Raw genomic sequence first — 27,762 nt, 5'->3', positions numbered from 1 at the left:
CGAGTTTCTCCTTCCAACAGGTTGCAGCATAAATATTTTTCCTGTTAGCTGAGCTTTACCTCCTTTTATAGTGTGTTGTGCTCTGTTCCCAAAAAGTTTATGGGGAATTGCAGATTTAGCTGTGTGGTTTATTTAGGATATCTTTATTTGTGTTTACTGTGGTTTATATGTTGTATTTTATTTCTTTGTTCAACATTTTGCTAGTTAAAAAAAATAATCCTTACTGACGTCTGAGTTGTCACGCCACAGTGTTTACCAGAGAAAGTCTGGCCTTGCAGCAGAAAAAAGGCACTGTTGTAGCAATCAGGATCAGTTGACGTTAATCTCTTTCGAGGGGGGGGTTATTGTTGTGTAGTTAAGCCACTGGGATTTCCTTGTATGCATGAGTCACGCCTCAAGACTTGTTCCTTTTTATCTAAAATCTGAAAATATTGGGCCTTCTGTTCCTTTCCCTGTAACTTTCAGTGGTATTTCAACTGTTGTTGGCACGTAGTGGAAAGTACACCTAACTTTGATCTTCCTGGTGCGAAGAGAAGGCTACTGACTTCAGACTATTTGTCATGTGTCATTATAATCTGCAGTCTTTAGTCCGCAGATGACGACACCTTGCTTTAACCAGAAATGGTGAATGATTGATTGGGTAGGTATTGGTGATCAGGAATGAGATTCCCGAGCTCCACTGGGAGAACTTGTAGGGCGTTGTCTTGAAGGGAACGAAACGGAGTAGAGAAAAGAAACAGGAATGTGTCAGAACAGGCTTGGGCAGGCCTGCTGCTAAACATAAAGCACAAAGTATAAATCACTTTTCTCTCTCTCTGTATCCCTCTGCTCTCTCATAAAGTTACTCTTTCAATCCATGCCCCTGCTTGGTTTAATCCATGGATCATGGATTTTCACAAGTCCGCATATCAAGGGGGATTACAGATTATTTGAAGCTGTTCTCTGTCCTATTTTTCCCCTTTTCCGCCTCCAGTATTCCACAGTCCATTTGGCACCAGTTCCATTACTTATTTTGATTTGCAAATCAGCAGCTGCGACATTTAGGTGTTCACTGGTAAACATGAGCTAAGCCAGCCATTCCTAGTGTGGGAATTGGCCCCCAAAAAAGGAGAAGTTAACTGAGCGGGTTTTCATGAGTGTTTAGATGTTGTGCTCAATGTATTTTACATGATGTACGTGTCTGTCTCAGTGTTTGTTTCCTTGTTTTAGACAAAGAGTTGTGCAATCAAACTTGACAAAAATCTCAGGCCCCTGAAGGTTATTAACTATATCAGACATTATTATGTCATTGTGTTGCCTAGCAGTCACTAGCGTTATGATTATATTAGCAGCATGATAGCATTTATATACCTATAGCAATAAAAGCACCATACCTTTTTTTTTTTTTTTTTTTTTTTTTTTTTTTTCATTGTCATTACAGTAACCTCTCACTTGTACTGTCAAAAGCCAAATCATACAAACCTACAAATCACCTAGCAACATGCTAGGTGATTTTTTTATATTTTTTTTTTGCATATAACCATCCTCTACCACCCTTTAGTTTTTTTACTTTAGTCAGTGTGAATAAGTATTTTGCTAACAGAACAAATAGGTCAAACAGTACTGTACTATGCAAATGCATTAGTCAAATAAAACAAGACAGAACATTGCTGCTGTTGGTATAATATTCATATTCAAATCAGCGGTGAAAGGTGTCGCAAACTGTCTGCACACAAGCTGGAGAACCGCAAAATTTAATGAAAGAATAAAATAACTACTGCAAAATGTGAGGAATTTTTGGCATTAACACCACTGTCTTTTGTGTGTGTATTAGCAACTTCATTTTTATTGTCATCAATTATAATTTTATTTCCAATTTGTTTGTTTTTAATCAGGATCTCCATCAGCTTCAGTCTAAGCTGATCTGTCTGGGATCTGTACACACACCATCCAACAGCCACGGCACATAAACATGAAACAAGCAGGTTCCTCTTACACAGGCAGCATTGGGTTTCATAGACAGAACAATAAGAAATTATAAAAAAAAAAAAACCCACCTGCGTTAGAGTCAATACATAATCACTCTATAGGCATAACATATTTTCCAGTATAATTTCTATTTCATTATATCACTGCATGTCCCATTTACATATTTATACTTTGCACTCATATTCACACAGCACATATACATCCTGTCTCCATCAACTGTCTTCTATATTCAGATAACTTTAATTACAGTTCTTGCAGGTTTTGGTAATACTGCTTTAAATTGTGAATGGGCTGGTAGTAGTTCAACAGTGAGCAGGCTCAATTTACCATGAACTTTCTTTGAAAAGGACCAGAACAGGTAACACGACACGGCATTTAAAACCTGTTTCATAATCTTAGCACTGCTTGAAAAATAATAAACTATAAAATATATTAAAATTTACCACTGAAATTTTCTTCTTCTTCTTTCATGAAGAATAGAAAACAGCTAATTTTTTACATTTGCAGGTCCTCAATGTGGAAAAAAAGTTCCCCATTAAAACTTCTCTCACTTCTGGTATTTCCCACTATGGTTTTTCTCAAGGCTAATTCATAGAGACCAACCTTACAAACATCTACATGTCTACCTGAATTAGTACCTCCATTATCTTTATGTCTATAAAGGACCTCCATCTTTTTTTCTGCATATCAGGGAGTCTCAGAGTTTTGACGAGTGAGTGCACATTTCCAGCATGTGATTGAGGATGGGAGAGGAAGAATACCTGGTCTTTGTTATGTTCACAGATTGGTGGTTTACTGTGATGACTGTCATTTTTATTCTGGCCTTTCTTTACACCATCTGCATTTGTCAGTGTTGTGATGGTTAAGTTAAAATTGTTACCTGTGTTAGAGGGAGCAGCTCGCTACACTGAGTCTTGATCCCAGTATAAAGTCTTTCCTCTTTATACTGCATACCAGCTATCTTTTTGTATCTCCACATACCTTTCATTTTTTCCCAGCTGCATCCACCAACATTATTTAGTTGCCTTTGTTCATGTTGTGAAATTGAATAATATGAGATTTAAAAGGCAATTTGATAGTCTGTCGAAATTTACATGGGTGTAATTTTGAGAACTTTTCAGTGATATATTTTTTTTAAAGTTGTTCCTGCCGGCATGTGATCAGAACCGTGTGCGTATCTAGCTCACTGCACTGCTGCTCTGACCTGTTAGGACATGACTGTCAGCTGAGCAGATAATGGAAAGAAGTGTAACGATATCTTCAGAGAAGGGGTGTTAGTTTAGTTTGTGTCTCTCGGACATCCCAAACTGTTCTTAACTGGGCCTGATTAGGAAAAACTATTTAATCACTACCCCAAAAAAATGCAGTGTTACCTTTCTTTGAGTGTGAAGAAGCGTAATTAATTCCGGTAAACATCGCCCATTTACAACAAAACCTGAACAGCCTGAGGTTCCTAAGAAAGAGCAAGGTACAGCGCCCAGGTTTTCCACATTGAGTCATTACTTTTTAATGTCACAGTCATCATGCTAAAAATACAGTGACACAGACAATTTGTCATCTTGACTTCGGTGGCAGGGCGTGGATGGTGACTTCGTCTTTAAAACAATCAAACTGACCTAAGCGCTCTGATTTGGCTTAAATTAGCAGCCCCCAAAACTTTGCCTTCCTTTTTAGAAAGTTTTCAAATCATCTGGGGGGAAAAATTGGACCGTTTGGTAGACAGAATCCATGTGCTCACTCTGTCGCACATGCATGCAAGCTTTAGATGGTTGGCATGGATGAGTCAGCAGCATCTATTAAGTGACAAACACTTATGGGCCTTTATCTGAGACTTTTAATAGCGGGACTAAGAAGAGACCTGATAACCATGACAGTGGTCATAAAATTCCTTCAAGGAAGAGAAATAAATATTAGTTTAATTAATAACAAATATAAAAGACAAAAAGACGGTGATATAAGAACCAGCTGATGTTGAGAATTTTCAAAGGATGCATTAATCAGCGCTTAGCTGGTAGGTTTTAGTTTTTGAATAAACATTTGTGAGGTTGAGCAACAGCAGGCAGAAAATACCACCCAACAAAGAAGGAACTGGGCCTTAAATGACAGCAAATCTTTTCTTTCTCTTTTTTTCTTTGTTTTTATGAACTCATGAGCAAAACACAATTTCAATGAGCTTCTGTTCTCAGTGCTCCTGCTTGTAATAGAGATGAACAGCTGTTAGCGACCTCTCTGAGCTAAACAGGTTAAATATCTGCAGAAAACACAAAAACAGTTTATAAAATTAAGGTGCTTTTTTTTGCTTTCCTGTTTGTGTTCACGCTTGATTAATAAGATGGGCACTAAAGCACAACTCATTTACACCAATCTATCCATGTCATTACATAAAGCCGGCTAATGGTAACAGTAATCTGCCATCCACAAACCTACATTTACTGTGTTTGGGTGCCAGTGTTTGTGGAAAACATGCCGATAAATAGTCTGTTTATTTTACTGAAAACTGATGTTCTTTATGTTTTAAACAGGCCTTTGGCAACGCCAAGACCACAAAGAATAACAACTCCAGTCGCTTTGGGAAGTTTATCCAGCTCAACTACCTGGAAAGTGGTGTCATCAGAGGGTAAAGCGCCCTTTATTGTTATTCTCATGGACCACCTCTGATTGAGTCGTGTCTCTTCAAAGTTTGTTTTATAGTAGTTTTTCTTCCTGTGTCACAAAAGAACAATGGCAGCTTCATGGGTTTTGTTGACGTTCTCTTCCTTTGTGTCTCTTTCAGGGCCGTTATTGAAAAGTACCTACTGGAAAAATGTCGTGTGGTGACCAGAGATAAGAGTGAGAGGTATAATTAAGACTCAAATAGAATACAAGATTCAAACATGTGCAATTTTTAGAAAATCTCTTCTGGCACTAATCATGTTCACACCAGTCACCAGTTTGTACAAGAAACCTCATGTCTACCATAGCCCAATAAAAGCGCTGAGTCATTAGGAAAGTTGAAGTGAAAATTGCTTCTCCTGCAGAAATTTCCATGTGTTCTACTATCTGCTGATGGGCGCGTCCAAAGAGGAGCAGGAAGAGCTACATCTACTAAAGCCACAGGATTATCTCTACCTCAAACAGGTACCTTTGATCCACAGGCTTTACAGCAGCAGTGAAAGAGAAAGTGGAAGACCAGCTTAAATACATACCATATATAACGTTATCAAATAGGTGAAAACCAGCGGGATATGTTTTACGGAAACAGACCTACAGGGTCTTGAAACTTCTTGGAAGTAAAGAGAAGCCTGTCAAAGCAGCTGCAGTGTAATGAATAAACAGATATTCACATGAAGCTAAAAAAAACTGCACTTTAATTGCACTTAACACCACACATGCTTTTCCTCCAAATAATATTACTATATGGAGGACCTAAGAACGTGTCTGACATCTTCGTTACTTTTCTCACTGACTCTTTTACCCTCATCTTCCTGTTTAAAGCTGTGGGTTTGACTGAAATTACAGTTTAACCACCTGAAAATAGTGTCTCCTGTTTATTGCATCAACCAGTGAAAATTTATATTCCCATTCATGTTTTTAATTTTTTTTATTAGCTTTTATATTTTAATGATGGTAAACATTTGTTTTTATATGTTTTCCTTATGATAGTCATGTGAAATTCATCTGTCGTGTGTCATAGCCAACAGCCCATACCTTGAAAGGTGACTGGATTTTGGATTTTGTGACTCATACTATGTCACCACACAATGCAACAGTAACTGAAATGCTACAAACTGGAGTAAAAGTAATCCAATTCAGTTTCATTTGTACAGCAACAGCAGCAATAGCTATCTGTAGGGGCTGAAAATATGCCTTCTGGGTGAGGATGAGGAGGAACCGTAACCCTAAAAAGAGCCCCTGGTACACCCCCAACCTATTCATGTCTCTAATTGTTTTTCCTCACGTGACGACACACCCGCTGAGGAACAAACGCTGGGTACTGGCGATTCTGTTTTGAGACATGTTAAGCTAAAGACACCAGCCGTAGTGAATTGCCGTTTAGGTGCCAGAGCAGGGGACAGTGAAGGGACTTGAACCTCCTGGCCAAGGCAATGAAGGAAAAACGCTGGGCTGGCATGTAAAAGGGCATTTATTCTTCCAGGACCTGAAGCTCAGTAAAGCACCTCTCCAACAGCCAAACCCATCTGTTCTCTGATTGGATTGTTAAATTTGTGATTGACATGACATTGACCAATCAGCTGAAATGAAGAAAAATCGGGTCAAAATTTGTACTTGTAACTTTAAACTTGCACGCAAGCAAAGGGACGTGAGCGCAGAGTTTTACACACAGTTTTTTGCTTTGTGTGTGCAACCTTTGCGAGCTTAACGAAAAAATTTGTAACTTGTGTAAATATTTTTTACAAACAAAAATCTTTTTTACATGCACACAAATTCTCATCTAAAGATGCACAAACATAAAATTTTTTAGATATTTTGGTTTACAAGGTTACAAAACTCAGTTCACAAATACGCATTTGATTTACAAGTACAAATTATTTATTACCACAATTTGAGCCCATAGTGCAGCGGCTTGTATTCTGCCAGTGTATACATCTGCCACTGCTCTCGTGTTCTTCCCTCTAACAGTTCAGTCACTGTGAGGACGCGATCACTGCTGAAGTCTTGTACGTTTTAAAAAAAAGCGACTTTTGCTCAGTATTGGCTTCAAGTCCAACATGATCAGCTCAGTTTCACTCATGAAGACGTGCCAGTGCACAAGTATACATGGAAACAACAGCGTTACCCACTGCAACGCAGACTCCATACCTGTGCATGCACACAAAAAATCCACAGAGAAAGCATTTGATCTCAGACAGGTGCATCATGATTTAGTGTCAGCGTTACGGAGTTAAACCAAACCTACAGGTTTGTGCATTACTCAATTTGCATGTACTTGCGAGATGCAGTGTGTGGATATTCTTATATAACTGCATCCATATACATTTGTCTTTGCTTAACATGTATTTGTGTTCTGCATGTTCTACAGGAAGAACTGCTTTTAGACGATGAGGAGAAACTTGGGCAAGAGTACAGGAGGCTCCATCAAGCTATGGAGATGGTTGGGTTCCTGCCCTCCACTAAGAAACAGTATGTATGATAATGATAACAAGAGCTAAAATGCTACAGACTAGAATAAAAGTAATCTGTGTGTGTGTGTGTGTGTGTTACCTGAGAGCACATTGCATGTAGTTTTACACGTTTATGACAATTAAAGAAGCTTTACCCATCTAACAACAGTGTGGGTACGCAGCATGTATGATTAAAATAAACACCGTCGAAGAGTTTATGCTTTCTATACTGGTGTCAGTAACAGGTCAGAGCTTGTCTGAAAAATGCAGCAACTATTTCCAAAAGCACCTGGCAGCCTCGGGACTAGGCATGTGCAGAAAAGCAAAAACAACATAGTTTGTATGCTGTTCAGGTTGGTTTCCCTGACAAAGAACCACCCACAGCAATTCATAGTTTAAAAAGGTGGGAAGTTTAAAAAACAAAAGTAGTAATAAAGGGTTTCATAGATTTGGTCCTGATTAACTCTTTTCTTTTATATTGAAGGAGGCACAGACTTACACATGCAGCTTGCTTTTAAGCTTTTTTCTCTTAAGATAATGTAAGGTATCAGTAGCACTGCATGTCCCGAAAGGCAGCACTGATATATTTAGAGCAACAAAGCAATGTTAAATATGCCACCAGTTCATCAGTGATGTGTGGATAAGATTGAGGAAAAGACAAAGTTTAAACAATAATGTAAAAGTAATTGTGTGTCCTTTGGCTGTCTCATTTGGTTTTGGGCACAACTAGATTAACTTTGCATGGTTCACGGTTTTAAGTAATCCCTATTTAGCTCATACGTTTGTTTTTTGGGTTTTGCTGAGATGACTACATTGAAGATGTTGCCAGTGTCATTTAGAGCAATCTGAGGTTTTAAGGAACACTGACCACCTTTAATATGAACACTTAAAAACTAAAAATCTATCCATCAATTTTCTTCTACTTATTTAATTAAAGGGGCGGAGGGCTAGAGCCTGCCCCAAGACAGGCCCTTGGGTTTGAATCCATCTGTGTGGACTTTGCATGTTCTCTCCATGTACACCAGTCTCCTCCCACAATCCATTCAGGTCTTTGGACTGTGGGAGGAAGCAGACGAGGATGAATGGACAGATTATATTACAGATACGGATTATATTAAAATTGAAATTTTGTGATATGATATGACAATGTGGACATTTAGTTCTTACCTTTGATAAGATTAACTGACTGTGTTTTTGTCCAATGTGCAGCATATTTTCCATCCTCTCTGCCCTCCTCCACTTGGGTAACGTCACATTCACTCAGTCAGAGGACCCTCCGGGTTTGGAGGTTGGACCTCCTGAAGTCTTGTCTATACTGTCAGACCTGTTGAAGGTATGTTCAGAAACAGCTGATGTAGTGTTACTGCAGTGTACTGCGTACTGCTACATTTGTGATGGTCACTTGAAATGTCCAGTTAAGTCCCAGAGAAAATGAAAAATAAACTGCATCAGGTAAATAAACATGTCTCAGCCTGTAATTTTAGTTGCATTTGCAGAAGATTGAAGAAATGCCTCAATGCTTATGTATTTCTTTTTGTTTCCAGGTGGAAGAGGAATCACTGGTGAATACTTTGATCAAGAGAAAAATGATAACTGCCAGCTTCACCATAGCTTTACCGTACACACTAGATGAGGTAGTTTAAATGTTAACTTCATCTTTAATTTTACAATTCAACTTTTATTTCCTTCTTCCTACATTAAAGTCACCTTTTAATCATCAGCTATATAGAAGAGATAGATGATGCCACCCTGATGTCACCCAGTAGTTGGTTAGTTTCTTTTTATGAAGCCTCAAGCCTCAGCATGTTTAGTGTCATCATCATCAAGATGACTAGACTCTGTCTATGAAGCTGAAAATAAAATCCAAATGTAGTCTCCATTCTGACTCTTACAGGAACCAAGATTTACAACTCATGAGGAAAAGTGTTGCTAAGATTATAGATCAAGGGGCTTGAGCACTGTTTCTCTCAGACTTTTATAGAATTAAACCCCTAGAACAGCAGTCCCCAACGTTTTTTTGCACCACGGACCAGTTTAATGTCAGACAATATTTTCATGGACCGGCCTTTAATGTGTCACAGATAAATACAACAAGATAAAATGATACGACCAAGACAAAACTGTGGTATTTTGTAAATATAATAATAAACACGAATTCAGTGTGTAATTGTGTAATTTTATTAGCAGCGTCCTCCTGAAATGCGCCAACAACAATAAGAGTGACATCCTCCCATCTGCCCCTTAATGCTCTCTGGTCGCTATGGTAACGTGTAAAAATTTTTTTTAAATCGGACACACAACTACAACATGAGAAAAGACTCAGGGAAACCAAGTTAATGATAAAAACCTTGAAAACCATAAATTTCACACCCGAGCCTCAACTCTCGCGGACCGTTACCGAACGACTCACGTACCAATACCGGTCCGTGGCCCGGGCGTTGGGGACCGCTGCCCTAAAATAAATGAAAGAATGCAAGTTTGAGACACTTCAGCATCGTATTCCGTTCTACTGGGTAGTCTATTTCTATAGTGCCAGTTGAAAACACGCCTCAGGCACATTACACAACAAGGTATAGACGCTGCAAAATTAGTGATTCAACAATTTCCCGATGAGCAATCATTTGTTGTTGGTTATTCTCACCTAGGGATGGGTATCGAAAACCGGTTCTTGTTGAGAACCGGTTCCCACTGTTTCAATTCCTTGGAATCGTTTGCCATTTTTGCAAACGATTCCCTTATCGATTCCAGTCGCCCCGAATGACGTCACCACGTTGCGGAGCGTCGGAGCGTACCTGGCAGGAAACACGGCGCCTAAGCGGCTCAAACGCTTAAAAGTTTGGTTATACTTTACGAGAACGGATGACAACAGGGCAACTTGCAATACTTGCAAAGTAGATATTTCATTTAAGGGAGGAAACACTACGAATATGCAAAAGCATTTGCTCACAAAACACGCGATAACCTTAAATGAATGTCGTGTTTTTAATTCCGCTCTGGACTCGTGAATCTCAACCCAGCAGCAGCGGTAACGTTTGCACGTCCTCTCCTGTTAATGCAGCAGGTAAATAATCAGCTAACAGTGCATATTATGTTAGCGCGATCTGCCTTATTACAAAACCTGCCATTACTGTGCGCTGCATTTAGGTGACCGTGATGAGAGAGACAGACAGTCTGGCTGGCGCTCGCTGGCAGTTGTCGCTGCAGTCCACCGGTAGCGTCTCTTTTCAGGCCCGAATGTCACCGAGCAATGACTAAGTTTGTGGTAAAAACCTTGCAGCCATTTGCCACAGCAGATGCTAAGTGAATGTGTTTAATTGTAGGCAGGGACATTACTGAATATTCTTGTGTAATTGCTACAGAATAATTTATGTTATACTTTGTTATTGCTACAGAAGAATATTTATTTTATTATTTTACATTTACAATTTTCCCCGGGGACCCTGTGACACCCCATTGAAGAGCCATAGGCTGGATCTCTTAAGATCTCACTGTTGGGTTTATAAGGCCATGTTACTCCTAAATTTCTATCTTGTTCACAGAGAAGATATAAAACAAAATTCTAAGCTAATCGACCTTAGTGTTCTCCTTTTTAAAAATAAGAATCGATAAGAGAATCGATAAAGAATCGAATCGTTAAACGGAATCGAAAATGGAATCGGAATCGTTAAAATCTTATCAATACCCATCCCTATTCTCACCGCAATTAGGTGAGGGTCACGGTCTTCTACCGTGATGACTATACCCAAACTCTGGGAAAGAGCAGGCAAGTTAAAGCCGTACAGAAGAGGCATGTAAACACATCAGGGTAGAAAGGAAGGACTCCCTTTTTATACTGAAAAGCTTGTTTTGAAACTCGGGATGCTAATATTATGCGACTATAATCTTACATTCCTGTGCTTTCAGGCCGTCGCAATGCGAGACTCCATGGCCAAATCTTTATACGGCGCTCTGTTTGACTGGATCATCCTTCACATCAACCATGCGACCATGAACAGACGAGACATGGAGGAGTCCGTCTCAGTGAGTTGCATGATTCAATATAATAACGATATAATTGAGATGAAAAGCCATACCCTTTCCTTACTTTTCCATATCCAAATTCATTCCTGCCAGGCTGCTTCACTTTAGATTCATTTAGATTTATTTGAATCTAATCGTTTTTGTACAATTAGATTCAAATAAATCCATTAATATATGTGCTTTTTTAAAATGGAACAGGTCCGTGTAATATTTAGCTTATAGATTAACACTTTTGAGTATGCTGCCTTTGAATTTGTCTGGATTGCTGTTTTGTTTTTAGTGTTTGTCCATCGGTGTCCTGGATATGTTTGGGTTTGAAAACCTCCAGTCAAACAGTTTTGAGCAGCTGTGCATCAACTACGCCAACGAGACACTGCAATGTTACATCAACCAGAACATCTTCAGGCTTGAGCAAGTAGGTTTATTTATACAAATTTACAACAAAAAAAGTTCTTTTCATTATTATAACTGGACACACCATACGCATGTGCTTAACCGGCAAGTTCTGAAATACGTTCTTCTTCACAGCATTTCACACACACACATATTGGCATGTTTTACAACATGCACTCAATGGCCACATTTTTTTAACATTTTTTTTCTGTTTTTCTCTTTTCTTTACTTTCAAATCAAAGAATATTGAGCAGTCAGACAACAAATTGAGTATGTGCTATAAATTGAAATTTGCGGAAAGTAACGCATTGCGACACTGTGTTACTAACAGCATTCCTGAGCTTGGAAGACTGATTCACATTAACACCTGACATGATTGCGTATTTGTGTTATGATAAATACCAGGAGGAGTTTGCGGCCGAGGGCATTGCCTGGAAAAACATCGAGTTCAGCGACAACACCGACTGCGTTCAGCTGTTCGACAAGAAGTCGATCGGACTCTTCGACCTGCTGGAGAAGGAGAGCAGGTAAGTGAACTCATACTACTGTAGACCTTATTGGGGTTTTTTTGTATCTATATTTCATTTTAAAAATTTGTTTTCAGTTTCCATGGTTGATTTGCTTGTTGAAATTATTGGTTTGTTACATAAAAATGTCTAATTAGTTCAGGTGTTCGTTTTACACTCTAATTACACTGTCAAGACACAGAAAATATTTCACTACTTTTAAAGCCACCTCAGGCTGGCTGTGTAGGGAAAAAAACTATGACATGTTTTTACTATATTTTAATTTGTTTTATGTAAAAAAAATATTGTTTTTTACTTTGATTTTTTTTAATCAACCCTTTTTTTTTCTTTTTTTTTTTTCACTAAAATGTTTTTTAAAACTAGTGTGAAATCTTAGTTTCTTTTTGTTAATATTGGTAGTTTTTTTTTTTTTTTTTTTTTTTTTTTAAGAAACAAATAAAATTTACATTATTGAAACTATTTCATTGTTTAATCACACGGTAATGTAGTTAAAATAGAAATTTTGGATTAATGAATAGCCTATAATGACAATTATAACTTCTGTGAGGACATACTTTATACTTTAGTTATGTATTAGCAGACAAGTTAAACTTTTTGCCTTTTGCATCAGTTTATTTGTTACCAAAAATATACTGAAATCAAAGAAGTATCCGAGAGCGCAAACCTCCAGCGAGGCAGCTCACATTCTGGGCAGTTTTAATTTTATTTTGCACATATTCAGATTGTTTTGTTTCTTCATTTTCGCTTTTCGTCACACTTTTAAGAAGTTTTTAGTGCAGTAAAAACAAGTTCAGACGGGCTTTTACTTGACCTGGTGAAACACACTTTGATATATGTGACATAATTCTGTGTGTAATCATTGTTTTTATTAATGCGGCTGTAGTTCATGTGTAGTGTTCATTTTATTGTAGTAAAATTCATTCAAGTGTTCAGTAATTAAAATTAATTGAAGTTTATTTTTGTTTAAAACATGTTGTACACATATTCAAATGGTTATATATTTTAATGATTGTAACCCGTTATTGTAATGAAAAAAAAAATTAATCAAGTACACTTGATTTAATTAGTGAACGCGCGTAAATTAAAAAGGAGTTAAATAAAAATTCAGTTTGAATTGTTTTTCGGGCAAATCGCAGCTAATAACAGGTAGAGATGATTCAGTTCATCACAGTTGAGGCTCTGGTGTAAAATTTATGGTTTTCAGGGTTTTTATTGGTTTTGATCATTTTTATTTTTTTTGTTAGCGTTTTTTATTGTTAACTCGGTTTCCCTGGGTCTTTTCCTGGGTGTTATCAATAAATCTTCGGGGAGGGTTTTTTGGGTACCGGTACTGGTTTTATTTTGTTGTATTTATCCGCGACACCTTAAAGGCCGTTCTGTAAAAATACTGTTGGCCCAAAAAAGGTTGGGGACTGCTGCCATATGTCATGTATTTTTTCTTTCTCACTGTGTTTCTTCAGCCTCACTGAGGCCACAGACAAGAGTCTCCTGGACAAGATAAAGAAGCAGCATCGGGACAACCCATACTTCAAACCATCTCCACACACAGAGCCAACTTTTGTGATTCAACACTTTGCTGGGAGGGTTAAATATCACATCAAGGTGGAGTTAAATTCTTCCTTTTTTTGGCTTTGCAGTAACCTTGTTTGATAAGGAAGTGTGTGTGGTGGGGGGGAAAAAAATTCTTTGCAGCCAAGTAAATCATTAATTCCCTCCGCAGAGAAAACTGTGGAAGCATTGTTAGTTTTTAGTGTCAGACATGTGTAAACACTGTGAAGGCTGTGAACTGCACACGGCGGTGTACTGATCAATAATATTTCTCGTTCATTAGGACTTCAGAAAGAAAAACACAGAGCACATGCGTCCTGACGTCATATCACTTCTGCGGAGCAGTGAACGCTCCTTCATCCATCACTTGGTTGCTTCCAGCCCGGAAGCACAGTTCAGATGGGGTGTCCTCCGAGCAGCCGTCCGCATCCTCACAGTATTCAAGAAGCTGGGACGCCGGCGGGAAGAATTAAGTGGGTAGTTTAGTTATGGTTGACAGTTATCTTAAAAAAAGCAAAGAAAAAAGTGAATTTCCTTTGTAGGACAACATTGGCACCTTTGTTTGACTTTCTTCTTTAATGAGTTTGTCAGTCTTTATCCAGACAGTCGAGTTTCTTTGAGTGAAATGTTTCTCATTTTTGTTATAATGTACAACTAACTTGCTTCACTGTCGCCACAGCTGGTGCAAGGCGGAAGTCTTTAAAAGAGATACAGGAAAAGCGCCGGAGTACTTTAACTCGGCTATCCAGGTAAATATAACACACAAGTACATGAATGGCACATATTGGGAATTGGTCTCGATGCAGTTACCAACAAGACACATGTCGGTTAGATGATGAATTAAAAGCATAACATCGTGAGTTAAAAGTTTCACGTGGTAATATAAGTAAACAAAACAAAACATAGGAACGGCTCTGTGCTGATAAAGTTAGAGGTTCTCTGATTCTTGCAGTACCAGCACGAGTCTGGATTTCTCCTTTGATCACTCTGATGAACGACCCGTTGATGTATTTGATTTTTTGGCCATGGGTCACGACCAAACCAGCCAGCCTGTCTGCAGTACTGGGCCGAAAAGGTGAGTTTGCTTTTGTTTAAACACCCATATTATATATAACATTTTTTCATAATCCTCTTTCTGTCTGTTTTCTGCAGGAGAACGAAAAGCGGTCGACAGAAGCAGGTTATTCCAAAGGTAAAGCCTCATTATAACTCATGGATGTTAACTGATTCTTTATGAAAAGGCTTTGATTTTGTTTTAGAGTCAGGAAGCTCACAGTTATATTTATGTTTCATCAAACAGAACCTTGTTGATTTGCGTTCTCTCCGACACATTATTGGTCTCACGGGGCACGACCTAACCAGCAAATCCATCTTCCATCCTCACCGAAAGTCAAATCCCTCTACAGTCGGCTGTCAGTTCCAGGTTTGTCTTCAGCATAACGTCTAAACTATCCCTGGTGTGGAAACATTTTAATACTATGTCATTCTTAACGATGATATCCTCCATATAACTAAGTGACAACCTATCAGAAAGGCTTAAAAACTCTGTTTCTGTTTAAGATGAAGTACTTTAATGAAAAGTTGCTCACTGTTTGTATGCTTCTTGCAGGCATCACTCACAACTCTGATGGACAGAATTGTAAAAGCCGAGCCTTTCTTCATTTTCTGTGTGTGCGCCAATGCTGAAAAGGTAATCTGTGTATCTGTGGCGTCATCATTATGAAGTTTATACGTTTCACTGAATAAGATACTAAATCTTTTTTTCTTTTTTTCTTTTTAAACAGAAGGAGCTGTGCTTTGATGATAAACTTGTCCTAAACCAAATCAGGTATACAGGCTTACTGCAGATAGTTCACATCCAGAAGTCTGGCTACAGTGCCAAATACACATTTGAGGTGGGCATTCCTTTTAATGTGATTCGACTTATAAATGTATATAGATAATCATCCTCAGGAAAGGAACAACTGATTCATTCGTTTTCATCTTCTGATGCGGTTTTTCTCTCGATGGCAGGAATTTGTTGAGAAGTTTAGGATTTTGTTTCCACAAGGAACTGCTGCAACTCCAGAGCACATTACTGCTCTGTTTGAAAGGATGGATTTGGATAAGAAGACCTACCAAATAGGAAAAACAAAGGTAGATCACAAAATCACTTTTCAAACCAATCAGCCCCCATATTAAATTGCCTCTGGTCTCCCTTTAAACACTTTCATTAATAACTGCAATTTCAGAATTACAATAACACATTTTAGAAATCTGACATAAGTAAACTAATAAATGCACATAAATGTCAGAGAAGCAGGGTGTGTGTGTGCTAAAATCTAGAGAAGAGTTAACTGCACAAATGTTTCTGCATTTATTATATGCATGTCATCTTCTTATCTATTCAGGTTTTCCTTAAGGAAAAGGAACGGCAACTGCTTCAAGACACACTCAACAAAGAAGTGATGCGCTGCATCATCACGCTGCAGCGCTGGTTCCGCACGTGCCTCATAAGGTTCCACTTTCTGGAGAAAAGAGATGCTACAATGATCATACAGGTGCAGCACTTTTGTTTATGCTCACTGCTAAACAAAAACAAAAAACTCTGAGGCTGAGCCAGTACGATTTGGGTCACTTAGGTTCTTATTTTTTTCTTGCTCCACCAGTAACTTAAAATGTTCCTCAAAGTCCAAAACATATAGAATAAAGCTAAAATAGTATTTCTGCTCTTACAGAGGAGATGGCGTCAGTTTTCTCTGACCCAAAATCGAACCGCTACATTGATGCAGGCAGCATGGAGGACGTCCATGGAGGCGTCCAAACACACGGAGTGGAAGCAGGATGACAGCGGCTCCCAAGACCGGGTCGGACGGGAAAGGTACTGACATCGCTGAAGTCCATTACAGGAGTAACAGCTCTTGCAGTTATTATTCAGATATGTCATTACTCAGATTGTGAGCATTACACTGATTGATCTCTTTGAACTGATGATGTATCGCACACTCAGTGCATTAGGCTCATTTATCTGGCGCCGAGTGCTGCATTCAAGGGCATGCAAGCAAGCAGTAGATGATTTCAGATTAATATTATAAGAAAATCTGTGTTTGCTCATAAACACGTGCCCTTGACAATCCAGTTTATCTATTTTTAAAAGCATGCATTTATCAGGGTATGTACGTTGAAATGCACCATTTGAAAAATATGCTTGTCAGTGCCCTCTGGTGGCTAAATAATAGTAGGACATGATACGATATGTACTAATCTGCTGTATCTGTGATAGCTTTACGGCAGCAAGATGGTCTCTGGTTTAATAATAAATTTCAGGTAAAATGAGGATTTAGCAGTTAAAAACTGTTAGGATTCGTTTTCATTTCTTTTTTTTCTTTTTTTCTTTTTTTTTTTTTTATAACAGCTTTGGAAAAAGGGAGTTGAAGAGGCAGGAAAAAATGGAGCTCAGTCCAAACAGGATGTTGCAGCCTGACCCAGTCGATAGTCATGCTGTACAGCGGGACAGAAGCAAGGAGAAACGTCAAGGCAGATCCCCTCCATCACTCACCAGACCCTTCTCCGTCCCTGTAGATCTAGTTTCCATTAACAATGACCCCACCAGCAACACTAAGGGAAACACACCTCTGCGCTACAAGGATATCGATGGATTCAAGGAGAAGGCCGAGAGGTGGAAGGACAGACATAGTGAAGAAGATTCAGGTTCTGAAGTACTCCGGCAAAGAAATCATAGGAGAAATAAATTTCAGTAAGTTTTTCAACTTCTAAAGTCAGTGGTTCTGCTAATATGACCTCAGAAAAATGTTTTGAATACAGTGTTAGGTCCAAGGTCCAAATTTGGGCAACCACCACAGCACATTTTTATTGTTGATGTTTTTGAAGTGCAGACTTTGAGCTCACAAAGACTCAAAAGTAAAAGTTTAATAGGATGTTGAAGCCTGTTTCCTCATTCTTCAGTGACCAATTAAGCAGATAAGTGTCAAACTGGTATTTTGTAGATTTTCACTGAAAATCTGATCGTGAGGCTCAGTGAGACAATGATGTAGGTGAAGGAGGCCATTGTTAGGCTCAAAAGAAACCCACCAAGAGATTGTTGAAACTTTAGGAGTGGCCACATCAACAAATCCAATAAATTTTTAAAGAGTAGGGAGTGCAAAGCACACCAAAAGGCCCAAAATGGGAGACACATTTTTTCCTTAGCTAAGAAAAACCTCTCCCAGCAAGTCCAAAACATTCTTTAGTAGGAAGGCGTATCATTGTCAAAGTCTGCAATCAAAAGACGCCTTCATGAACGTGAATAGGGTGAAGATGAGACAATAGCTGGGAAAATGTCTGTTACTGCAGCTTTAAAAAAAAAAAAAAAAAAAAAAGAGAAAGTTGAAAGTTACACTAAAGAAGGAGTTCAGTTAAACAGTGAAGAGCTCAGAGAGTCAAAATCTAAATGATTCAGCGAGGAGCTTAAACCCAAAATGAATGTAGGGCGTGCGGTATGACCGAGGTTTTCTGAGTCTGTCTTTGTGGCAGCACAGTGCAAACAGATGTTTGAGAAAGTGATCAGTTGCATCTCCATTATGTGGTGCAGCGGATGGTCATTATTCACAGCCACAGTTACTTGGATGACCTCCGCATCAGCTGACAGAGGAATCCAAACAGTGTGTGGATTCACACTGGATCCAAACACCAGTAGCAATGACAAATTCCCTTACCGAGTAACACGGATGCATTTCTGCAGGAAATTGTTACGCAATCAACATCCCACTCTGCCTGAAAAGTCCTGAAGCCATGGAAGGTCACACTGTGGTCCGGGAAGTGAGAGTGTGTCTTCATGTAAAGCGCATCAAACTGCACTCTTTGTTCCCTCTGGTGTTAATCGGCTCACCAGAGCTGGTCCATTTTATATTCCACAAAGATCACATGCTCCCTGATGATTGTTAGAACAGCTCTAGATTTCAAATCCCAGCTGGGATTTCAGACTTTGCTCCGGGCAGTCACATCATCATTGTTGAATCAGGTGTTGGAAATTCTCTGTCATTGAGAGTGCAAAGGAAGACAAGTAGTAGGCTTTTAGATCTTGACTTTGAAAGACTGAGGGAAACAAAAGACAGCCACTTCATTTGCTTGAATGTGAGCCAAAAAGAAACAACTTTAGAGGGAGATAAAGTTAGTAAAATGAACAAAAAGCACAACAGCAGCAGGTTCTGCCATTCGCTTCCAATGAATGGCGCAATAAAAGCAGCGGGTTTACACTGAGGCAAAGAAGGGTATTAAACTTGATAAGGTTAGCACGGTTCTGGAAAAGAAAACAAAAAAGTTTTTGGACAGATGAAATCACCTGAAATTATGTCAGTTTGTCCATTTACCTTTGAGCCTCTGAAAATGGGGGACTGTATGTGGTTTTTTTGTTTGTTTGTTTTTTTGTCTTTTTAAAGGCTGTAATTCCTAAACCCTGTACAATACTTCTGGTACAACCAAAGTCTGCACAGTCCGACTCAAAACTAAAAAGACAAAACTACAAAGATGGTACCGTTGTCCAAATAGTTATGGGCCTAACTGTATGACATGCTTTCTGTTTAAGCATCTTGAATAAGTGTTTCTGCCAAAATATCCTAAAGTGTAGATTCTCATGCTATTAATAATGATTGGAAAGTGTTTTATATTTAGTCAAACACTCACTTGTTGCTTTTATTTCCACTACAAACAGCAACAAAAAGTCCATGTCTGCAGATGAACTTTCCAAGATCAGCTCATCAGGCTCTGACAGCTCATCTTCAGTCAACGAGGTAACATCAGCTCCTGTATCAATGATTGACCTAAAAAGTTCAATTTAAAATGTCTTTATTATTTTTGTGCTCTTATTGAGTGATTGTCAGTGTCCTTGCTGCATATATGATAGTGTTGTAGCTTTGTGTAGTGTGAGCTCATGTTACAGTGAAAAACACATGAAAGGAGGCTTCTTGCACATCAAAGGAGGTCTCACAGACCTCGTACCTCATCACTTTCCCTGGCCCAATTAGGTGAAGGTCCGGGTCCGCAAGCGCAAGAAACACAAGCGGCGCTTAGCCTACGCCCGCAGTGGTTTGATGTGTAACTTTGCTGGCTCCAAGGAGGGCGAGTACTGGAGCTTTCCGCTGCCGCCCATAAGTCCCTGTGTGGCCAGTCTGACGAGCTTGGCCAGTAGCGCCGATGTCCGGGACCTCAAATCCCAGGTCGAGGTACTGGATATAGGGATGTTTTTGCCAACCAGAACTCTTCTCTGCATGCAACTTTTGCATGTGTATGTACCAAATGGTTGGATAGCTTGGATTGTTCTGGGACTTCTGATTTCTGCTGTGCAGGCCAGGACAGTGAAAAATGGGCAGTTGCTTTCAAGCAGAAGGGAAATATTAAAACCCGTTTTTAAAGCTCATTTCTGATCTTTTTGTCTTTCCACCCAAAATGAGCAGATGGTCAGCAAGGACAGACCCCTAGAATATGAGAAGAATATTATTATGTGCTCTGATGTCAGTGTGTTTAGTCACTTCTTGTCGTTATGATTATGCAACACAAACTAACATACAGTATTTAATAGACAGCCATTATTAAATCAGTTTTGATTTATTAAATCATTATCAAGTCTTTTTAGTTGTGGACTGAAACTTCTGTTAATATTTAACTATAAGGAATTGTACATATTAAAGTAACATATGTTCCCCTTGACCCTGATAATGCATATATGCAAATATGACTTGTTGATTTACTCTTTACAGAGCCAACCTGGTCTATTAATGACTGCTTAACATTAGGGCTGCCACAAACGACTATTTTGTTAGTCACCGATTATTTTTGAGATTAGTCGACTAATCAGATCGTGCATCCATTGGACGTAAAACGTACAGCTTATTGCACCAGCATGCATCTGCTCTTATATAACTATCATTAGCTTATAGCTTGAAGTGTTTAAGGTATGTGCTAACTAAAAATAAAGACATGATGATAGTTTATTAAACTTTTAATGAAATTTGTAGATTGTCTCGGTGGAGTTTAATACGCTCAGCCATCTGCCCTTTGCTCCCTCAAATATAACAGGACACTGGAGTAAACTCTCTAATATCTCAAACTTCTGTTTAATCGGTTTTCTGTTTGACGTTTATTCAGCTGTGTGAAAACTATAACAGTAGTTATAGTATAGATTTGAATGCTCCAGGTGTAAGTGCTCGACTCCACTCCATTTGAGTGTACACAAAGTAAAATGCACACTTTAGTTGTGAAGCAAAAACGCTAAAATCGGAGTAATAAAACTTGGGGAACAATAACGAATACAAGATTCTACCGATTGTTTACTCTTGCTGTCCTGTGAACAGCAACAGCGTGGTGTTAATTGATTGCTGTTTTCGCGATTGCCTCGTGTATGAGAATATCACCAGGTAAACTGGCAACATTTTTAAACATTTTGTTGTTCAGCAGCAACGAGACTGACGGACTGTGTTTGAGGTCATATCACAAATGTCACAGATGAAATATTTGGTGTTTATTTGCTGGCTTGTCGGTAGCGGCTCCTTAAAAGCAAGTCTATCACACATCTGTTCGACCAACGCCAGTTGATCTGCGACACCAGTTAATCTGGAACACCGGCTCTAGTGAGCCTTGACCACCCGGCTTGCTATCTAGCTGGTGGGTAACAGACGTCTCCGAAAACGTCAGGGCACTTATGCAAATATGTGATGTCTTGATAAATCGAGCGAATATTTGAAGTTTACACAGCTACATTCTCACCTGAAAATATCTTAAAAGTTTATTTTGTGACCCAAAAAGACACCCGACCCAAATCTGGTAAAAAGAGGACGCATTTGTCGGCAGCATTTGGAGGAGTCTTCGAATTTGGATATCCTTCGTCGCGTCGCTGTTAGTAATCGACCTACAAATGCAGCTTCCGAAAGATGCAAAAGACGCCTCTGAATTTGGACACAGCTAAGATACCGGAGATTGCTTCTTCTTCTTTGGCATTTAACGGAAGCTGGCATCCTTGTAGATGCATTGCTGCCATCTTCTGTTTCAGTCTGTTATTACACTCTTAAATCCTACTACTTCTTCCTGCGTCTTTCACGATCTTACAAAGCTTCAAACGACGCGTCGACTATTAAATTAGTCATTAGACGATTTTGATTGTCAACGTAATCGTGATTAGTCGACTAATCGTGGCAGCTCTACTTAACATGCAAAAATGCAGTTTGAATTTTTTAACCAAACTAACCAGGATCTGCTCAAAAATTCACAGAAAAAGACAAATTAATAAAAGCAAAAGAGGTCAAAGTTTAGCTGGTGGCAGGAGGCAGTGCGGTAAAGTGTGCTTGATGACTGAATATGGTGATGGACTTGTCACTATTGTGCTGCAGTTATATCATGTGCATTGGGTGTGGTTTGGTGGAGGCACTTGTAAATTTAAATGTAAGCCTTTCAGATGATATTGGTGCTGGCGCAGCAGGGGAACGCGGTGGGGGGGAAAGGAGCGACTGTCACTTTGGATCAGAACGTGATTTGTTTTGTTGTTGTTGGCTTCTTTACACAATTTGTGCTGTAGTTTTTAATCTTTATCTTTCAGATAACAGATGGCTCAAGGTTCTGCATTCCAATCCACTACACCAATGAGGACAGCGTAGGACATCACGACACCAGCACCCCTGATAGGTGAAGCCCTCACTCTGTTAATTTATAAAAATTCAAAATCCAACATTAACATTCTGAGATAATTTGATATTATGCTACATGGAATTTATGCAGGTTGTCTTTTTTGCAGGACTTGGTCTCTCGGTAAATTTCTGAGGAAAATGGCACCCAGAATATCCCCCAGCAGTGAATCTCCAACAGATAAAGCAGGTAACCACAAGTCTGGAAATGCAGATTCAATGTATTTATAGAATGCAACGCTGCTGACACTTTAATGACAAACATGTAGTAAACTTTAAATGGGCTGTGGAGAGATTTAAAGTCATTTTTTGTGTGGAAATGGAGAAGAAAGGGAAGTAAATGTTGTGTCTTCACTATCATGGTTTACCTTGTGTATTGTCATACCACTGGTTGACACACTTGTTCTGTTTAGTGTAATAGCTCTTAAAGCAGCAGTGTCACACAAAAGACCACAGAGCCAAAATCGGCATGACAAAAACTCCAGTCTGGCCCTTTGGAAGGCTTTGGAAAATGTTAAGGAGGTCAAAAAATGTTGGATTTCTAACTGTATATGCATAAGTTTTATAGCTTTAACTGTTGGATAAAGACCTCCTCTACGTCCATTCCTACTACACCAACATAGTTAAGTAACAGATAAACCGTTAAATGGCAAAAAAGTTCCTGTTTTTCATGATTTACTATAGAAATTTTGGTTAAAGAAAGAACATTTTCAGTGAATTAACGAAAACTTAAAGAGAGGTGTATGTGGCTAGATAATATCAGTTTCTTTTAAGCATAAGCATTTCATTAAAATTACAAGATTTAACCTTCAGTTAAGTCAAATCTTATTGTATTGTCATTACTAATATTGCTATCTGTCCTTTTGCTCCCAACAGTCACCTTGTCCAAGCACACTTCACATTCTAACCAAACGACAAACCAAAACAGTGCGAAATCAAATCGTAACCCCACCATTCGAATCAGCCGTGCCACACGGGCGTTGCAGTGGGACTCCTCTCTGGACCAAGAGGTTACTGACACCAAGGAGCTACGAAACCTGGATGAGTTCCTTGGGAATCAGGTGAGATCACAACTTAAGAGGGAGAAGGAGCAGGTTTCTAACTTGAGTTTAAACCCACACGACTCTCTCGTTTATACCACAAATGTGCTATTTTCAGGACTTACTTCTTAGGTAGATTATCATTGTACACATAGATGGGCAACATGAAATGGGTCACAGTTATAGCCAGCCCAGTTATTTTACACAACCTTAAAACCAGATTTACAAGTCATTTATAAAATGCCTTTTTTAACAGTAAATATTGTCCATATTTAGCACATTATTTCCTGTCTTCAGCTTCGATATCGGCTATCCACGTTTAGAAAAACTTCTAGTTGTTCACACTTTCCTCACCTTTGTCATCAGGTGAATGAGCTGCAAACTAGAAAGGATCTGTCGCCAGCTGAGATGATTTTTCTCACAGCCACGATGCAGTTCAGAGAGAACATCAAAGGCATGTACTCTGTCCAGGTCAGTCAGTGTTTTAACTTGTTGGCTCAAATGACAGAGGAATATGGAGGGCAGCTTTTTCATGTTTTCCTTGTGAAAATCTTCATTTTTTACACTTTTACTGACCAAATAGCTTGAAAATAAAATGCTGAATAACTGCACTTCCGTTGGCACCAACAGAAGCCTCAGATTCGCTACAAAGATCTGATGAAAAGCTTCCATAACAAGGTGACCACGCTAGCAGGAAGCACTGAAAAGGGAGAAGTTCCAATGGTGGTAAACCTCTTCCAGTCTGTGCTGGACGGCTTCATCAGGGCCACAAAGAAACAAGCAGCGTCTGAACCTGCAAAGGTAAATTGTATTGCATTCGGTCGATCCTCAGTTGCTAAAATACTTTAAGAGTACAGCTCATATATATGTATATTTCAATTCTGGGTTCCAGACGTTGAAGAAGAGGAGAAAAAAGGATAAAAGTGTAAGTGAAATATCATAATTGAATTTACTTCTCGTGAATCTTGCTGAGTCTCATGAAGGATCTTGCTTTATTTCTTGTGTCTATAGCTTGACAGTCCTCTGGATCACCTGTTCAGCACATACCAGGTGAACATTATGCAGTCATGTGACTTGTGTGGCTCCTACATCTGGGGAATGGAGAAAGCCTATATGTGCAGTGGTGAGTTAAGATGACAAATTGTATGAGCATTTTAAGAAACAACATACAGTTTCATTTTACTTTGATTTCCTCCTGTTTTTATTTTAGCATGTAAGTTGATATGTCACAAGAAATGCCTGAGCAAAATCATCACGGACTGCTCTACACGGTGTGCCAGGCAGGTAGGTATTTTTCAATTAAATATCATAGTATGAAAGAATAAGTATAAAAACATTCCCTTTTATTGCTTGAGACTCATGTCTACTCTTCTTATCTTGTGATAGGATGGCAGTTTACCAGCCTCAGCTCACTTTGGCGTGCAGGTGTGCGTCCTCACCAGTAAAGCCAACCCCGTGCCCATAGTGATGGAGACGTTGCTGATGCACGTAGAGCTACACGGCCTCTACACCGAAGGGATTTACCGCAAGTCGGGCTCGGCCTGCCGAGCGAAGGAGCTTCACCAGGTTCTGCAGAAAGGTAAGAAATTAATGAAAGTTGAAATGCACAAAGTTTCCAGAAAAACTATTTTACAAGAGTATAAATTCTAAAAAAGTCATCAAATCTCCAGAACCTAATGGCAAAAAAGCCATTTAAAATAACCTCTTTTTGAGTATAATGTTTTTTTGTGTGTGTGTGATCTGTTTTTTACCTTCAGATCCTGAGACGGTATGTTTGGATAACTACCCGATCCACACCATCTCAGGCCTCATTAAACGCTGGCTCAGAGAGCTGCCTGACCCCCTCATGACGTTTTCCCTCTACCACGACTTTCTGCATGCTGTGGGTGAGGAAATGTTTAAACTTTGAGCACTTTTTTTTCAGAAATGCCTTAATTCTCTATGACACAGATTTTGCAAAGTCCTACAAACATTCTCTTAGACTTTGGTTCCATGTTTACATGTTAGTGTCACACAGCTTCTCCACATTTTTAATTACCTGCTCAGCCACAACCCAAAGGTCCTCCATCTTATTGAGATCTGGAGACTGTGGAGGTCATTTAAGTACAGTGAACTAACTGTTCAAGAAACCAGTTTGAGATGATTTGAGCTTTTTGACACGAGAGCAATGAGACAATGTAATCTTCGTTTGACGCAGTTGGTAACAATATGCAGGTAGGTGTGGCATTCTGAGATGCTTGTCAGGGCATTTTCGGCCAGAGAACTCCTGTTCATTCGGTTTCTGATCATTCTCTGTAAACACTGTTGTGTAAGAAATCACAGTAGATGAGCACTTTCTGAAACAATCAGACCAGCCTGTCTGATACAAACAACCACACCACAAAGTCTACTTTCTTCCGCATTCTGATGCTCGGTTTGAATTTAAGCTTGTTATTTTTAGCATGTCTATATGTTTAAAGGCATTGACTTGCTGTCATGCATTTGGTTAATTAGATATTTGTGTTAATAAACAGTTGAACAGGTGTAACTAATAATGTGGCCTGTTATGTGTGCATGTTATTGCTTAAAAAGAAACATAGCAGTTATAACTGTGTGACTTTTCTGCATAATATTGACAGACACTATGTACATGTTGACTCTGTGTTTCAATGGTGACTTTAAAATTTTCTGTATTTTCAAATATAAATAAATGTGAGTGCAGATATTTAAAATCTCTCCTGTTAATTCGTCCCCAGAATTACCAGAGGAAGAAGAGAAAATAAAGGCCGTGTACCAAAAGATCGAAGAACTTCCTCCTGCTAATTTCAGCACGTTAGAGCGGCTGATCTTTCACCTTGTCAGGTAGGCAGAGTCTACTTTTCTTCAGTCATGTGGTGAAAGTCCAGTGAGATTTTGACCTGTTTGTTTCTCTCAGAGTTGCAAAGGAAGAAGAGCATAATAAGATGTCACCAAGTGCACTTGCTATTGTGTTTGCCCCCTGCATCCTGCGTTCACCTGATTCTGATGACCCCCTCCTCTGTATGAAGGACGTGTCTAGGACTACACTGTGAGTGATCATATTGTGCACTACTGCAACTCTACACAGTCCTTGTTAGACATTCTCTGTATTTCTAAAATAATAATAATATTAATTGACTGTTTTGCACAGTTGTGTGGAGATCCTGATCACTGAGCAGTTCAGGCGCTACAACGAAAAGATGCAAAATATCCAGGAGCTGGAACACGCAGAGGCCATGGCTGTCAATCAACTCAGACTCAGAAGACAAGCCACGGTGAGAGGACGCTACAAAGAAAGGGCAGAACAAATGCCAACACCAAACAGCGTCTGTTTTAACCGCATCAGTCCGGGTGATGTTTTGCATTAAGACAGACCCTGCTAAAGAGAAAAAGTAAACTATCCCAGACACACATATTGGAACTGTCCTTTCTGGCATTCAGTGACTGCTCCAAGCTCGAGATGCATTGTTTGTGGTCTTCCACCGCTTCCCGCACAGCTTGAAATTTGGCCTCATACTTCTTGTACGTGTCTCTTATTTCTGCCAAAAGTTCAGCTTTGGGCTCTGCTAGCTTCTCGGTTAGCGGAGCTGTGATTGTGCTAGCAAGGCTCGCTGACTCATCCCGTTCTTGTTCCTCTTTCTTCCTATTTTTTGACATTTTCCAAAATAGTGGGCGCAACTGGTTCTTAGCAAACAGTTCTGAGCACAAAAAAAGTAAAGTAGGTAAATGATTAAGTAGAAGTTATAAAAGTTCGGGAGCACTAACAAATATGAGAGAGAGATAAACCCACAGATAGCACACAATAATGCTGCACTGGTCTCTGTGCAGGTTGTTGAACAGTCCGAGCTGCAGGTTCCAGAGATAACACAGCCTGATGAAGCGGTGAAGACCCTCCTAGAAAGGATCAAGTCCATCAAGCAAGAAAAGTGAGCTAATAATGTTTAATTCTAATTGTACTCCTTTTATTCCTCTTATTTCTCTCATTTGAATGTTAATATCTTTTTTTTGTTTACAGGTTGGACTTGGTCTCCAGGTTGCCTGAGCTGGATCAGGAAGAATCTGACAATGAAAACTTAGACTTCTCATCATGGTTGAGCACTGACAGCCTGGACCGACTAGGGTCCATGGACTCGGAAGGTCAGTAAAGAGGTAGGGTATTTTGGCCTTCCTCTGGGTTTAACAATGAGAGTTTGTCACTTGGTCAAACATTGTAAAGTTGTTTTTCATAAACCACCATTCACTTAAGCTGTGTTCTGTGTTTTTTGATGTCACTGAGCTGGTCCGGGGTCTATTTTGACCACTTTAAAGTTTTTGCTCTCTCTCTCTCTCTCCCTCCCTCACTCTGAGAGTGTGTTTATTTTTGGTTTTTTGGGGAGGGGGGAGGGGTTGTTTTTTTTGTTTGTTTGTTTTGATATAATAGTCTTTCACTTGCACTGATCTCTTTTTGGCCCTCATATTACAGTGCAAAGCTTTAGAGTACATATTCAACACTTTGAACCAACTTCAGGTGTTATAT

General features: G+C 39.2%; 1 protein-coding gene across 4 annotated transcripts in view; it reads left to right on the top strand.

Annotated features, from left to right (window-relative positions):
- LOC100695933 (myosin IXb) overlaps window positions 1-27,762 on the top strand; it is a 34,775-nt gene that overhangs the window by 5,743 nt on the left and 1,270 nt on the right. For 2 of the 4 annotated variants that reach the window (XM_005476596.4, XM_013273352.3), the window contains 38 exons: window positions 4,491-4,585; window positions 4,742-4,804; window positions 4,986-5,085; window positions 6,989-7,089; window positions 8,280-8,403; window positions 8,615-8,704; window positions 10,974-11,090; window positions 11,371-11,505; window positions 11,889-12,010; window positions 13,471-13,612; window positions 13,842-14,031; window positions 14,238-14,307; window positions 14,511-14,633; window positions 14,711-14,750; window positions 14,859-14,981; window positions 15,168-15,248; window positions 15,343-15,453; window positions 15,572-15,694; window positions 15,949-16,098; window positions 16,276-16,418; window positions 16,953-17,294; window positions 19,248-19,326; window positions 19,561-19,758; window positions 22,125-22,210; window positions 22,320-22,399; window positions 23,086-23,270; window positions 23,616-23,720; window positions 23,880-24,050; window positions 24,142-24,174; window positions 24,261-24,372; window positions 24,460-24,533; window positions 24,636-24,828; window positions 25,007-25,135; window positions 25,985-26,090; window positions 26,164-26,295; window positions 26,398-26,521; window positions 27,075-27,172; window positions 27,262-27,383. In XM_005476596.4, coding sequence (XP_005476653.1) covers window positions 4,491-4,585; window positions 4,742-4,804; window positions 4,986-5,085; window positions 6,989-7,089; window positions 8,280-8,403; window positions 8,615-8,704; window positions 10,974-11,090; window positions 11,371-11,505; window positions 11,889-12,010; window positions 13,471-13,612; window positions 13,842-14,031; window positions 14,238-14,307; window positions 14,511-14,633; window positions 14,711-14,750; window positions 14,859-14,981; window positions 15,168-15,248; window positions 15,343-15,453; window positions 15,572-15,694; window positions 15,949-16,098; window positions 16,276-16,418; window positions 16,953-17,294; window positions 19,248-19,326; window positions 19,561-19,758; window positions 22,125-22,210; window positions 22,320-22,399; window positions 23,086-23,270; window positions 23,616-23,720; window positions 23,880-24,050; window positions 24,142-24,174; window positions 24,261-24,372; window positions 24,460-24,533; window positions 24,636-24,828; window positions 25,007-25,135; window positions 25,985-26,090; window positions 26,164-26,295; window positions 26,398-26,521; window positions 27,075-27,172; window positions 27,262-27,383 — 4,612 coding nt within the window. Of the gene's footprint in view, window positions 1-4,490; window positions 4,586-4,741; window positions 4,805-4,985; window positions 5,086-6,988; window positions 7,090-8,279; window positions 8,404-8,614; window positions 8,705-10,973; window positions 11,091-11,370; window positions 11,506-11,888; window positions 12,011-13,470; window positions 13,613-13,841; window positions 14,032-14,237; window positions 14,308-14,510; window positions 14,634-14,710; window positions 14,751-14,858; window positions 14,982-15,167; window positions 15,249-15,342; window positions 15,454-15,571; window positions 15,695-15,948; window positions 16,099-16,275; window positions 16,419-16,952; window positions 17,295-19,247; window positions 19,327-19,560; window positions 19,759-22,124; window positions 22,211-22,319; window positions 22,400-23,085; window positions 23,271-23,615; window positions 23,721-23,879; window positions 24,051-24,141; window positions 24,175-24,260; window positions 24,373-24,459; window positions 24,534-24,635; window positions 24,829-25,006; window positions 25,136-25,984; window positions 26,091-26,163; window positions 26,296-26,397; window positions 26,522-27,074; window positions 27,173-27,261; window positions 27,396-27,762 lie in introns of all 4 variants that reach the window. The other 2 variants (XM_013273353.3, XM_005476597.4) reach the window with 2 other exon arrangements.

The sequence above is a fragment of the Oreochromis niloticus genome, linkage group LG18 (assembly GCF_001858045.2).
Source record: "Oreochromis niloticus isolate F11D_XX linkage group LG18, O_niloticus_UMD_NMBU, whole genome shotgun sequence".
Classification (NCBI taxonomy): Eukaryota; Metazoa; Chordata; class Actinopteri; order Cichliformes; family Cichlidae; genus Oreochromis; species Oreochromis niloticus.
The sequence above is the reverse complement of the archived record's forward strand: the minus strand, read 5'-3'. Positions and strand labels throughout refer to the sequence as shown.